At 35.4% G+C, this 15,004-nt stretch overlaps 1 protein-coding gene across 1 annotated transcript in view; it reads left to right on the forward strand.

Moving 5' to 3' along the window:
• Positions 1-15,004, forward strand: part of LOC140930955 (serine-protein kinase ATM-like) — a 65,500-nt gene that overhangs the window by 1,113 nt on the left and 49,383 nt on the right. Inside the window, exons 2-13 of the mRNA XM_073380678.1 lie at positions 1,794-1,982; positions 6,422-6,467; positions 6,833-6,994; positions 7,828-7,999; positions 10,280-10,439; positions 11,069-11,173; positions 11,854-11,930; positions 12,662-12,725; positions 13,041-13,101; positions 13,335-13,422; positions 14,125-14,232; positions 14,442-14,640. Of these exons, the coding sequence (XP_073236779.1) occupies positions 1,794-1,982; positions 6,422-6,467; positions 6,833-6,994; positions 7,828-7,999; positions 10,280-10,439; positions 11,069-11,173; positions 11,854-11,930; positions 12,662-12,725; positions 13,041-13,101; positions 13,335-13,422; positions 14,125-14,232; positions 14,442-14,640 (1,431 nt within the window). The remainder of the gene's footprint in view (positions 1-1,793; positions 1,983-6,421; positions 6,468-6,832; positions 6,995-7,827; positions 8,000-10,279; positions 10,440-11,068; positions 11,174-11,853; positions 11,931-12,661; positions 12,726-13,040; positions 13,102-13,334; positions 13,423-14,124; positions 14,233-14,441; positions 14,641-15,004) is intronic.

Consider the following 15,004-nt stretch of genomic DNA (forward strand, 5'->3'; position numbering starts at 1 on the left):
GGGTTTCCTTTTCAAATCACGTGGTTTTCTCATGGGCACCTTCTGCAGTCCTGATTGTTCTTCAGAATGATTATGACAGAGATTTCATGGTTAAACTCAATAATAATGCTGGGCACTGCTGTTTCACAGGGTAAAGAGTTGATTCTTCTCACTCAGTGATTTTAATTGCTGTTTTTTTTTATCTTCTGTTTTTTTTGTGGCGACCGAAGATCACAAACAGTTTATTACCTGTCCAGCAAGAGTCTACAAGGACTCGTAATATTCTTAATAGACTTGATTGCTGGAAGCTTTCCACAAAATATTTGAGACACTGGAGTAATAACCTCCCTCCTCAGTGACCACAAATTGTTTTACTGTATCCGTAGTCTTAACTGGAAGAGAGTGCCATCTCAAATTAAAAGTTTCCGGAATTATGCACATTATAATCCAGCTTATTTCGTTGAGGATCAGGATTAAATTTTAACAGATAAGGGAAATAATTGTTATGCTCTTTCAATATTTGGAGATGGTATTTAAATAGCTTGATAAGACTTCTTTATGACAAAAAAAAGTAAATAAAGTCAAAGGCTCATCTACAGGGCCAGGTTGTTCAAAGCTGGATTAAGATAACTTGTGGCTAAAGTATGTGGAATTTGAATTCAGATACGAAGACTTAAAAAAGTACATTCAGTTTAATTCCTTTTGTCGACAAGTCAATGTTTGGATGCTGTTAAAACTAACAGAGAAAATTATCCAAGAAAAGGGTTTTGAACAAAAGAAAAAGAAATCCAGGTTAAATTTAACCCGGGTTAAACACTAATCGCCCTTTGAACAACTGAAAGACCGGCTTTGCAGGGCTCGAAATTAAAAAATCCTCAGGTCGCCTTTTGGTGAACAACTGGAGAAATATAGTCGCCAGATGCAAATTTTTAGTTGCTAGTTTGTATGATGTGAATGACGCAGATCATAGTATTAGGGCTCCTGATATTTAGCATGGTCGTGGAGCTGAGAAATTCGCAAAAACATGCAAAATACTGCAAAAGTCACTAGAAATGTTATCAAATACTTATGATACAACATGTTTGAAACTTATCTCGGCTATTGGGCTGTTTAATTGCCGTAAACTTGCAAATTTATTTTGAAACTTCATCACAACAACGAGCGAACAACGTCCCAAAACTACCAGGCATAAATAATTATGCTGCGAGAAATGGGCAATAGTCATGATGATAACAGATTTGCCATTGGCTCATTTCTTGAGTGCCTTGTTGTTTCAATAGCAAATGATTACTTCTCTTCAAAACATTAAACGTGCTTGTCCAATCAGTGCAAAACAGATTGATTTTTATTGAAATTTGCCCTTAAAATTCCCACGAAATTGGCCAGTTTTTACCAATTGTTTTGCAGTGAAGTTAGCCCTGAAAATTTCCGCGAATCTGTCTCTGAAAATCCGGTGAAATTTGACTTCTGTGTGACATATTAGATTTGATTGTTTGAAAATACTGCAGTCAGAAGTTGGTATAAATTCGGAGGTAAAGTGGCTTTGTTTATGTGATTTGGCACATTTTTTATGATGGAAGCAAAGCAAGATAAGATGAAATGTTTGTTTTATCTTTACTCTTTTAATTTAAATCTAAATCATAGAAAAATCTGTTCACCAAAGTGGCCATTAAACCAGAAGTTTTAGTTGCCAAGGAGAAAATGTTAGTCGCATTGGGGACTGTATCAGTCGCAATTTCGAGCCCTGCATTGTAAGCATTGCTTTTTTTATCACAATCAGTAATTAAATTCATGTGCTTTTTTAATTGATTCAGGATGCTGCAACCAAGATTCTCAATTATTTGAGCTCACCTGCGGTATTAAAAATTATTGATGAGAATTCAGTTTTAAAAAGAAAAAAATCCATCACATGGGACAAGATCTTTGAGAGTGTTCAAGTATTTGTTGAGCGGGAGTTGACCTCTATTGGTCATTTGACATCAACACTGGAAACACGGCAGAAGGTAATGTATGGATTGGTAATATACCTCTATTACTCAGTTTGTATTTTTTGGCTTCTTGGCTGTTTTCTCGCTGAAGTTTTGTTTAAGGTAGCTGAACACAGTTTTGGAAGTTTGTGATTATACTTCTTTTGCCAAATCATGGCAAGAGAAAGTTGCAGCTCACAAGCTGAAAGTTATAAACTGTTCAAAAATATACTGATGAAAGACTGACAGGTGAAATTTGAGCTTTCTGTAGTTTCCATGACAGCATGAACGATTGAATACAATCTTAAAATTTTTACTTTTGCTCAGTTTACATAAAATTCGCTCATTAGATTTTCCTATAAACTTACATACAGCTTATTATAATAAATACAGCTTACTATAATAAATCATTCCCATTTGAAACTTATTTGACCAAAATACTTTTAACAGACGGGTTTTTAGGTAATCAATAATAAAATTGTACTGTAATTCATTTCCAACTCAGAATTTCTTTCTGTGTTCTTCTTTCCACACATATCATGTCATTCATTATTCATTGCTCATACACTATTTATGTGACTGCACGATACAGTTAATATTGTGTGTTCACTTGACATAATGTGACTGCGCGATGCGGTAGTTATGTCAGCCCGCAATAATTTATTGACCTACTCACCACTGAGTTCTCAGTAGCTCAGTGATTAGAGCATGCGACTAGTGTATGGAAGGTCGTGGGTTCAAATTCCATCTGGAACTCAGAATTTTTTTCTGTGTTTTTCTCTCCACACATATCATATTTTCATTTATTATTATTAAATGTGTCACAAAAGTTGTCTGTTCAACTTCCATTTTAAAGTTCTCATCATTTAAAAAACGATAAAAGCAAAAATTCTGCCAAATATCACAAAATTTTAATGAGTAGATTTTGAGAAATCGTTGTCTCTGTACCATTGCTTTTTTCGCTGGCATGTTTGTTTGTCTTATTTAAAACATGCGCTGTCATGCGAGTTACTGCTGACTGCTGCAAAACTGTGTTCAGCCACCTTAAACAATATTGCAAACTTTTTGTAACTCATTGTTAAAAATGGTTTCCAGTGACTTCAGATTGTTTTCTGATAGATAGATAGATTATGATAACAATAATTGCAGTGATGGCTTGGATAACATAACATGATTTGAGTTGGAAGCTTAAAATCTAGAAATCATGAATTTAAAATGTAAAAAATAAAAATATGCAATATGAGACTATTCACATCATTGCCTTATTGACATTGTAATGGATAAAACTATTGCATGTATGGATGGTGTGGGGGTAGAAGTAAAATTGCGCTTTTTGTATTTATGGTATTCCATTAAATGCTGACGCTGCATTTGAGAGCAGAAAATGTTAATAAACACCACCCTCGAATAAATGGCGCGTTATGATGCACCGTTTATTACAATAATAGACTCGAAAAGAAAATGCAATAATGATCAAGTTTGAGCAGCCTAAAAAATTTATTCTCTTTGATTGTAACAATGGTTTAAGATCAGTACTTTCGAAGCTCAAAGGAATATAGTCAAAGTAAGAGCTACGCCATACAGCCAACACATAACATTGCAACAGCCTTTATTAATATTTGTAAAAACGTTTAGGTGTTATCTGATACAACATCAAAGTAGAAAAGAAAACTAACACTCCAAAGGTAAAACTAGACAAGACACTACGATACTATTAAACAAAATACAAGGGCTGTCATAAAACATAACAAAAAAGATGGGGCGGGTGGGAGGAAAAGGTTTGCTAAGCTGATCCAACTGCCACAAGTATGCTCTAAAGTACTCGCCTTGAGTGCATATGAGAACTCTACCTTGAGTTCCCCTACCAATCTATATATACGACTGCATATATAGTACTTTTACACTCATGCTGTAGATTTACAATTGACTAGCCTCATGTTATTTTACTTGACATATGTGAAAACAAATAGACATGAAACCTAACACTGGTTCTAAAGTTGCCAGCTGTGCAAAAGGCTGCCTAAGTCCCTAGTCCTAGTTCATGATTTAGACAAACATGAACCTGAAGGTGATGCTTCCCAACAGTATATGATTGTTTTCATTTAACTTTTTCAACTTCTTCAACTTTATTTGCACTGTTTTGATGAATTAATATTTCGCATACAGAATATATAATTTTGTACAGAAATGTGCTATTCAAGAAAATCTAGAGAGGATGTGCAGAGTGGCCAAAGGAGCCGGGGCTTTCGAGTTGGCTACTGTCATGTTTGAAGTATAATAAAAAAAAGCCAAGATAACCGACAATGTTTTTCAGTTCAAAGTGAAATTCAACTGTTCAGTTACCATACTATTGTTTGCAAGAAATAAATTGGATTTTAAATAAACGCCGCCCTCTTATAGACACCACCCTCAAATAAACGCCGTGCTCGAATAATGAAAAATTTAATTAATGCTGTGGGGTTTAATCAAATAAATTCTGTACTCCTTAGTTAACTTTGCACTTGTTCTTTAGGGACTTGTCAGAAACTAGCAGGGGGGAGGGGGGGTGGGAATTTTAAATTTGGGTTCGGAAATGAGGTGACCCATCCCTGCAATGGGAGTGAAATTTGCTAACCCTCCCCTTGACCTTGGCCTAAAATATCATGACCCTCCCCTTCTTGTATAAATGATAAAATCTAGTTGTTGCAATACACTAGGGTGAGTCAGTATTATGCAAGCTCAAAATATATTTGTAATCTGTTCTTTGTAATGCCATATACATACGTTTTAGATGACAGCATTTATAACAGTCCGACTCTGATTCTGACAGCTGATCACTCAACTCTCCTATTTCTCCCAGATTTTTTTTACAAAATAAAGAACTTCTTTTTTCTTCTGTGAGTGAACCTCTACATGATCACGGACACATATTTGCATGACCCTCCCCCTTTTACGGCCCATTTTTCATAACCCCTCCCTTTTCTGCAGTCTCAAAAAGTTGTGACCCTCCCTCTGTTTCCACCCCCCCTCCTTCTGCTAATTTCTGACAAGTCCCTTAGAAGGGAGTAGGCAATACAGCTTGCTTGAGGCATTGTAACATAAGAATTTGGAGCTTGTCACTTAAGAACTCACAGCCCTCCTGTAAGGCCCAGTAATGGAAAAGTGGCTCATTGCACGAACAATCTGGATATCTTTGACATCTTTCTATATCTGCTGAAAGATCTACATCTCTCTAGATCTGCTTCAGAATATAATAAGTTTGACAGCATTTGCAAACAAATCTATCGTGAAAATATTTCAAAAGCAGTAGATTACATTACTTACAGGTATGAAAAGAAGTCTCTAGTTAACTGTAAGGATCATTCTTCATTTGATTTTCATTTCTGCAGTTCTTATATGATATATTTCATATACATTTATCACAGTCAGCTGACAGTTTTCCCAATCTCAACACAAAAGTGTTGACTGACAGTTGGCTGACAGTCAGTGATTTGTCAGTCAACTGTTGGTCACTTGACAGTTGTCTTGGCAATATGTTAGTCCCTTTTTCATAACATGGAGATCTTGGTTCAAGTTGTTTCAGCATTTGCAAACAAGCTTTACCTGTCATGAAAATATTTAAAAAGTGCTGAATTACATTACTTCTTAAAGGAAATCTCTAGTTTACTAGTTTATTCAGTCAGTTATTTTTGTAATTGGGTCAGGCAAGTTTTTTGACAGCCTACTGACATCCTCACCAAATGAGGAGAGCTGATGGTCGATGATCAAATTTTCATCTTGAGAGTTCATATTCATTGATGAAGGTAAACGAGATAGTCTGACTATCTGTTTTCTTTAACAAACTGGAGTTACCGTAGTTTTAATCTGGCGGCCAGGGAAAAGGAAACTGGCAGTAACAAGCGGGTGTCTATAAAGCAGGGTTTGGGTGTATTGACATTTATCAAAAGTGGAAAATTAAACATTTGAGCATTTACAGTACATCTATGCTGATGTGTGAATTCTTACTGACAGTTCTTATGTGTACTGTATTATTACCGTATTCTTACTGGTTTATTTTCACGAGTATTAAATTTAGCGATTTTCAATTTAATACTCACAAACAAAAGATTGTGCAAAATTTAAACGTGTGAAATTTAATACCATTTTCCAAAACAAAACAAGAATTTTAAAAATGTTCTGATTTGAACTGTGCACACTTACTAAACATCTCAAGTTGCATTTTAAGCACTGAACTGTAATATGATATACATTGTATAGACAGCATACACAGCAAGCAGTTATGTTTTGTCTTGTTTATAAGGTTGTACAGTTGTAGGGCAGTTGTAAGTGTACAATCATGCTTTGAAATATATATTATGTTTTATGGATTTGTGACAAGTGCTCTCTTCTCAAGATTTACAAAAACAACAACAAAATTGCAAAATTAAGTACGTGCAAATATTAGTAAGAATAAGGTATGGATACTAACTGCAGTCTCGTGATTATTCCTCTTGCAGACGGTTGTTTCTTTTGTACGGACTTTTATAAAGAAAGCAGATGATCGTAAGTTTTGTCGTTTTATGTTAATTATTAACAGTGGTCTTGTAGATTTGAGTATGAATGACCCAGTACACTGTATTTTTACCCATTTTTGCATAGTGTATTCTTGACTACATCAAGGTTTTTAAAAATGAGAATCATAAATATCAGTGAGGTAGCTGAGGTGGTGTAAGCATTAATTTTTCTAATGGTATAGATATCCTGCATCTATCATTGTTAATTTTTTTATTTTTCTCTCGTAAAACAGCAATAATATTATTATTTTGAAGCATGAGTGTTGCTTGCCTCCAACTCAAATACTCTCTTGTTGGAGAATGTAGCATTTCATCAAGACCAGATTTTATTAACTGTGTACGTCTTCTTTTCAGGTGGACCTCGCTTAAAAGGGCAGGATGTAGTTGTGCACTTTCTGAAAATTATCAAGAATCCTAATTATAACCAGCATATTGGTGTTGAATATTGCAAACTTTTGAAGTCTGCCATATCTGTTCCAGTTTATCAGTGTGACATCAGTGTCAAAACATGGCAAGGTATACACAATGAACATTACTTTTCCTTTTTAATTATAAGGCAGAGGTCACTCTTGAGAGTTAAATTGTGAATGAAACTATATACATGTAAGCGACTCACCCTAAATCACAATATCATAAAAAGGAAGTGCCCTTATCGAAGGTGGCTCTCCCAAATTGACGCAGAAGGAAAGCATTTGCTGTAAAACGACTGGTGCTTTTTTTGTTATCACAGTAAAGGCATATGAAAAAACAGAATTTCGTTTGACACAGAAGAAATAAAACCAAAATTATTTTAGCAAATAGCATTTGGGGTGTTCAGAGCCAATGCACTGACCCATTAGACCCAGAACAAACAAATTTGTAGACTGATGTTTTAAGGTATAAAAGGTAGAAAGGTAAAACGACCATACTTGCTGTCAATAACTCATGACCGTAATTCAACTGAGAAACTAAAGGTGAATGTTGTGCTCACTTCACTCTATCTCTCCATCAATGTTTTGTGTTAAAGGTATTTAACACTAGATGTTGAAACAAGGATGTGATGTCACTGGAGTTTGAACTTGGGACCTCGTGCAATGAACTAACCAACTGTGCTAGCCCTGTGTCGTCCTATTTTATGTTGGAACAGTAAACTATGAGTAGTCACCATTTTTTCGTCAGGGATAGTAGAGAAAGCTAGTGAAACACGAGTGCACTTGACCCCATGCAAGAAAGGCGAGACGCACATCTAAGACATCTTTAGTAAACTCATGTTTTGCTTGCTCTTCTATCCCTGGGGAAAAATAGGGACTACTTGTAGTCTATTGGAACAGTAACTTGACGAATGTTTTTCTTTTGGTTCTTTTTTATAGATTTAATAGATACCTTTGTATCATTTATGGAAAAAAAGCCTCCTTGGTTGTCAAAAAAGAAACAGTTGTTAGCAAGCATCATTTATTTGTCAGTTGAGAGTGCTTCTGCTTCATATACTCTTAATGGAAGCAAGCTCTTTAAATTTTTTGAAAACGTCTTCAAAGAGATCCGGTAAGTTTTCTTTTATTTTTATATGTTGCTAAGGAGGATGGCTAATTTTTTTATGGGGGAAGGGCTGGTGGGATTCGATGAGTATAAGTACAGGGTTCAACAAAATTAATATTTTCAAAAACTTTGTCCCTGAGCTACATGTAGTAGTGGTATTTGAGAACTAGTAGTTTCTATTGGAAAGTGAGTTGATGTGAGTAAAACTTATGCAGATTTATTGCACACATTATTTCACAGAGTTTGAATCAGTAGCAGTTTCTTTCTATGGTGGCCTGTAAGGGACATTTTTGAAAACGTTTTTATCACCACTTTGAAAACAAGATGTTGTGTTCAAACTAGAGATTAAGGTGTAAAAGTGGTGAGCAGCGACATTGAAAATGCAGTGTCATTTTCAAAAAGCAAATTGTGAAATTGAAACAGCCATGTCATGTGTGAAGTACAGATTAGTGTGTTCAAAGTGGTAAGTTGTTCAAAGTAGAGATTTTCGTGTACAATGAGGTGAATCGCGACTTTTAAAATGCGATGTCATGTTTAAAGTAACAAAGCGGGACTTTCAAAGCATGGACCTGGGGTCCATGGACCTATCATTTGGGACCGACGGGTGCATGGATCTCCTATATACACCTGCAGGGAAGTCCGCACATTTTGCAAAAATCGTGAAAGTAAAAATCATGTAAATCAATTTCATGTTATCTAAAAATACTACAGTAACAAATATTGCAAGAATAGCAAATTTAACAAAAGTTCATTCGTATAAAGAAGAAGGTAAAGAAGGCTCTTGAGAAGTCCGCAAATTTTGCAAGAACCACAAAAGTGAAAAAAGACCGGGTAACAAATATCACAAGACTAGCAAGAACCACAGATTTAACAAGACTTTAGGCTTAAAAGAGGAAAGAAAGGCCTTGAGAAGTCTGGAAATTTTGCAATAATTGCAAAAGTAACAAGAAATTTTCTTGTTTTTGAAAAAAAAATATGGTAACAACACTTTGAACTTTTTGAACTTTGAACTTTGAACTTTAAAGAAGATAGGCAAAGAAGGGCCTTGCAAAAGTCTGCAAATTTCGAAAAATCCCAAGAGTAACGAATATTTCTTGTTATCCAAAAAGGCAGGGTAACAAATATCACAAGAATAGCCAGAATCACAAATTTAACAAAACTGTAGTGTTATAAATAAAGGCAAAGAAGGACCTAAAGGAGTCTAGAAATTTTGCAAAGTGATAAGTTTTTCTTGTTATAAAAAAAATAGGATAACAAATATTGCAAGAATAGCAAGAATAACAAATAATTTAACGTAAGTTCACTCTTATAAAGAAGTTAGGCAAAGAAGGCTATTGAAAAGTCTGCAAATTTCATCAAAAATTGCAAAAGTAATAAGAACTTTTCTTGTTATCCAAAAAGACAGGGTAACAAATACCACAAGAATAGCAAGAATCACAAATCTAACGAAGCTTTAGACTTGTAAAGAAGTAAGGCAAAGAAAGGCCTGAGAAGTCCTCAAATTTTGCAAAAATCATAAAAGTAACAATAATCATACTTGTTATCCAAAGAGACAGGGTAACAAATACAATAATAGCCAGAATCACAATTTTAGCGAAACTTTAGACTTAAAGGGAAAGGTAAAGAAGGGCCTCAAAAAGTCTGCAAATTTCACAAAACTCGCAAAAGTAATAAGAGTTTTTCTTGTTATCCAAAACGACAGAGCAACAAATATCACAAGAATAGCAAGAATCACAAATTTAACAAAACTGTTTCTTTCTTTCTTTTCCTAAATTTGTTTTTGTTGTTGCAATGAAAATTCTTGTTTCTTGTTTTGCAATTTTTTTCAATATTTCTTTTTTGCTAAAATGTTTTTTGACAAAAATTTGCCAGCGAAAATTTCTCTCCAGCCTGCAATTCTTGTTGAATTTGGTATTCTTGCTATGAAATTTGCAGACCTCTTGAGGGCCTTCTTTTCCTTACTTCTTTATAAAAATGATCTTTGCTAAATTTGTTATTCTTGATATTTGTTTTGTGTGATATTTGCAAGAAAGTGTCTGAAACATTTTCTTGTGAATCATGTTTTGCTAAAATTGCAATTAAAATTTTCTGGCAAATTTTTGTAAAAGACTGCAATCCTGAACATATTAAGTGACTGTTTTGTTCCATGTCAAAATTTAAAAGGAAGGTGCAAGGGTTTATTACCATCTGTTCCATATTCTGTCAAATAGCAGGTATTTGCATGGTAAAAGAACTGAATCATTGTTATTTGTTTACATTTCCTTTTTTTTTGTCTTGCATGGAAAGGAATGACGGCAACCCATCTCTCATTGAGTACTTCCTTTATGCTCTGAATGCATTTGTAAAGTCTTGTGCTGATGATTGTCGTGGGCAGGTTTGCAGATTGGGAGAAACTTTGTTTCCACTGATGCTCCAAATGTGGAAGACAGCTCAGCCTGTTGCAAAGGTTTGAAGTTTAATGCTGAAATGTTGAATACATGTATGCATTTATGCAAATATGCCGAAATTTTGGTTTGCCAGGTTGGATACGTGCCTTAAGCATATGTGTGGTTTAGGCTTTGCCCAGTCTGTCAGCAGTATCAGACATCCAGGTCAGATCACTCTGAGACTTAACCCTTCCACTGCCAAATGCAGTTAAAGGCAAATTTCGACCAGATTTCCAAATTTCATTTTCTAACATTTTGAAAAACAAAAAGTACCATGTGAAAGTACAGGCAGAGAGCTTTCATTTGAATGGTCACATAGTAGGATTTCATCCACAAACACAAAAGTTACAGTCACCTTTCCAAACTCCATCAAGCACTCTGGCAGTGAAAGGGTTAAAAGGTACTCTGATTTGTATGCATTTTGTTAACAATTATTTCTAGTGGACCATTAGTGGGAAAAATTAATGTTTTGTGTTAGTCTACAGACTAAAAAAGAACTTGTACCCCAGTAGCAAGGTGTCTCTAATACTTCTCAGATTGTGAGGTTTGATGCAACTAAGGGAGTGAATGTAGGCAACAAATGTTATAATGATGGGCTTTGAGATATTCAAGCACTGGTTACTAACTAAATATTTGATTTGTTGCTTAGGATCAATTGGTACAGTTCATGAGGCTACAGGTGTGTGCTCACCATCCTCTAGGAGTTCATGAAGATGAACATGGTGCTTGGAGCAGTAGTGTTAATCATTGGAAGGTTGGTTGACATGTTACCTCAAAGGCACCTTTTCTTGGAGTGATGAGAAGTGATGATGTCAAAAGAACTACTTGTGGAAAATTATGGGATAGGCTGGCATATCCAGAAGGAACAACATTAAAAATGTCCGCTTGCCAAAATCAAAATGCAAATTGGTGCAAATGATGACTCCATATAAATCCTTTAAAATAATCCTGGATCATAAGCGGTACAACGTAAGCCAATTTTAGAAGGATTTATATAAATTTGGGTCATCAGAGCATAATGGTTTTTCTATCTCCCCACAAATTTGAACTAACCGGCTGATTATTGGTAAGGGGGCTTTTACTCATCTTGTTTTTTCTTAATATGCCAACCTATCCCATAATTTCACAAATTTTAAATTTTGTGACGTCACACTTTTCTTTTCTATAATAAAGACACCAAGATCAGGGGACCCCAAAGGCTTTTCAGTCACTCTCCTTCTGTAGTGAGGTTCTCCTTAAATCTTAACTGACTTTGTTAAGGTGGCAAAGCATTAATAGAAATTAAGCAAGTAACAAATGCTTTAAAATAAAGCCTTATTTGGGACAGTGCTTTGGTTGGCTTATCCCCTTATGAGTTTCTTTTTTATCACTTAATTCAATTACTTGGAACATTGTTGGATAAATGACTGTCACTGTCTCGTGTCATTAAACTAGGAATGTCTTCAAAGATTATACTCAGCAATCGTGGATGATGTTGAACAGTTAAAGAAGAAAGTTGTTCGAGCTTCCAGGTGTGGACTTTTAGATAATCATTGCTGTTATGTTCTGGGTTTTATGAGAGACAACAATTGGGAATATCACCCATTCATCGGCTGGTTGTCACTGAATATATCTTCAGAGTAAAATGTACCAAATAATTATTTATGACTGGTTCCATAAGTGGGAGAGATTAAGCAAATCATGTGTTTTGATTCACTATATCCAAGTTGGCAAAATAGACCTTTTTTGCACAGACGGATTCGCCTCTTTGGTCCAGGGAAAGAAACGTTCTCTTTGCCATATAATGTCTTTTTTTTTACAAAGGATGTTTGGTCAAGATTGCTGGAAAATGATGTGAAATTAAAGTAAATAGTGCCACTGGCTTTGGCCCTGAAGCCATAGCCATGCAATTGGGTGCTTTTTGTAGTTATCCTAGAGGTGAAACTTTCTTTTTGGTTCCTTCTCTCGATCCAAATGATTCAACTGTTACCTGGAAATACACTTCGGGTAGCATTATATTTACGTGATTCCCATTTCTGCATTAAAGGGGGCAGTTGTCTTCATTGCAAGCCAACAGCATACTGCAGAATCCAGGTCAAGCTATTTGGGTAACCAGGGATTATGTCTGCCTTTTTTCTACCTACTAGTAGTCTTAGCAACTTACTTTCTGCATTGTACGAATATTTTCTAATCTATACTACTTTGATTCATATCTATGCTGCCATTATGAAATTCTCTTAAATATACAAATGTACAACCACAGCATGAAACTGGATCCTGGATTTTCCCCTCAGTTTATTGAACTAGCCGCAGATGTTTTTCATCAGGTATGCAAAAAAGACATTGTCTTTATCAGTGTTTTTGCACAGTATCATTGCCTCCTTTAGAGAATAACTGTGTGGTAGGTTTTTCTCATGCTAAAGAATTTTTTTTTCAAGAGTAAGTAAATTTCATATACTGCAATGGTTAAGGAGTGCAAGGAACTTTCTTACTGTATTATTTTGTAAGCAATTGTATGACATTCTTTCAATTAAGGGGGTTTATAAAGGCTTGCTTTCGTGGGGTCAGAAGGGATTTGTATGACTATTGATCATATTTAGATATGAGAATTATTTTGTTAACCATGTTCAAACTTATTTCAGGTGTTTTGGGCACAAAGTAATTATCACTCCATCCCTACCAGCCAAGACTCAACTGAACCAGGTTTGAAATAATAGTGGCAAGTCCAAAATTACCATTCTCAGTACCTATGTTTGCTCCTCAAAAGACTCTTGAATTACATTGTGTGTACAGCAATTCTGTTAAAAGATTATTAATTTAAGGTGAAGTAGTTTGTATTGATTCAAAAGGGAGGCTTATTAGGGATAAATCATATTGAGTTAACAGAAGGTTCTACTGGGTTAGAAAACTGGATGTTATGTTTTCTTTGGTTACAGGGGCTAAAAGGCAGAAAATTGAGCTTGGATGGCACTTTTCGAGAGAGATTTTGGAAAACAATTCTGAGAATTTGGTATTACTTTCCTGGTAAGGTGTTAATGACGTTTTTATTGGAATGCATTCTGTAATGGTAGAATCTGCGATGGACAATCATTGATTACATTGATTACAGTGTTCTGTGTGCTGCCACACTTCCTTCACTTGTTTTTAGAGTGTTGTGAGTGTGGGTAAGTTGCCGCTTTTTGACTGTATATTACAGGGATGCTCTGCTAGGGTTTTTGCAGACATTGTGGGAGTTTTCAGTTACACTATACTATACAAGCCTGTACAAAACGTTTGGCAAACTTCAAAATGCTACACATGTACGTTAATAGTTAATTTGGTTATGACATAGCAAATAACTCTTACCTTGTGTTTCCTTTTTACATTCTCTGCTATCATCTCTGCTATCACCTTTTTGTGCATAGTGACTATAGCCCTCACTGTACTTCATGAAAGTCGTACGTGTGTCACATTTTGGTCAGTGCTGTGTGTGCATTGCAGTGTTTGAAAATCGGTTGGTGAAGTGGTGATAAGGGACGTACAGTGTATGGTCAGATTTATGTTTGACTCTGTCTTGTGGCCTCTGGCATGTGAAATGCAGACAGGAGGCCTTAGAGCACACTCTGTCCATCATGGCATTTAAACAATGGATACAGACTTTGGTTGTAAAGATGAAAGGACTAAAATGCTCTGTTAGCACGTGGTAGAAAGTATGTTTGAATCGAATGTCAGTCTTTTGTTTTGTAGGCTTCAGATTCTATCTTCCTTATTTTGTAAGCATCCTTCAAGTATCCCTGCAACTGAGTTCCAACCTTTCTTGTTGGTCTTACACCAATTACAAACCAAACACAAAAGGTATGAAACGATTGGTATGTGATTAATGTATAATGTTGCTTTGGCCAATCCCGTCAGTATAGGAATAAATTAGTGAAATTACCAGAATTGTTTTGTTTTGTCTTGTTTTTTTTTTTGTTAGGGGTCTATTGTGCCAATATTTTTTAATATTTGTTTTTCTGTGTTGTCTTTTAGTTAATGCGACATTTTATGTTGTTTTGCTTTCCTAGGCACGAGACAATTCAACAGGTTTTAAGAAGTATTGAGGCTCTGGTGCAGTGTTTTGCAAAGAGAAAATTTCAGCTGGAAAAGCATGTCATTGAATCCATAAAACCAACTCTGAAGCAAATTTGGGTATCTGCATTACGTATCATTGGGATCAAACATCTTACTGATTCTGGTTTTTCTCTTCTTATTGCCCTTTTAAAGGTAATTGTTCCCTTAAAGTTATAGCTATTTTTCCTAGATCAGGTTCTGGTTTTCACGTCTTGGATAGATACTGAGCATACAGGTTGTCAAAGATCAACGTTCAGGTTTAGACAGCATTCATTGCTCAATGTAAATTCTTCGTTGATCAAGTAGACATTATGGTCACCTAAGTTTGGCATACAAAATTCTTTTTTTCCCGTGGTTTGCAAGGAAACATGCAGTAAGCCCGCCAATTGACCCACCAAGAAAATGCACCACTTCTGAGTACCCTTGTGCAAAAGAGATGCTGTTGGAATGACTTCTGTTGGGACTCTGTGGGCTATAAATTGATGAAAAGTCTTGGTCACAGTACATTATTGCAATG

Source organism: Porites lutea, chromosome 1, assembly GCF_958299795.1.
Source record: "Porites lutea chromosome 1, jaPorLute2.1, whole genome shotgun sequence".
Classification (NCBI taxonomy): Eukaryota; Metazoa; Cnidaria; class Anthozoa; order Scleractinia; family Poritidae; genus Porites; species Porites lutea.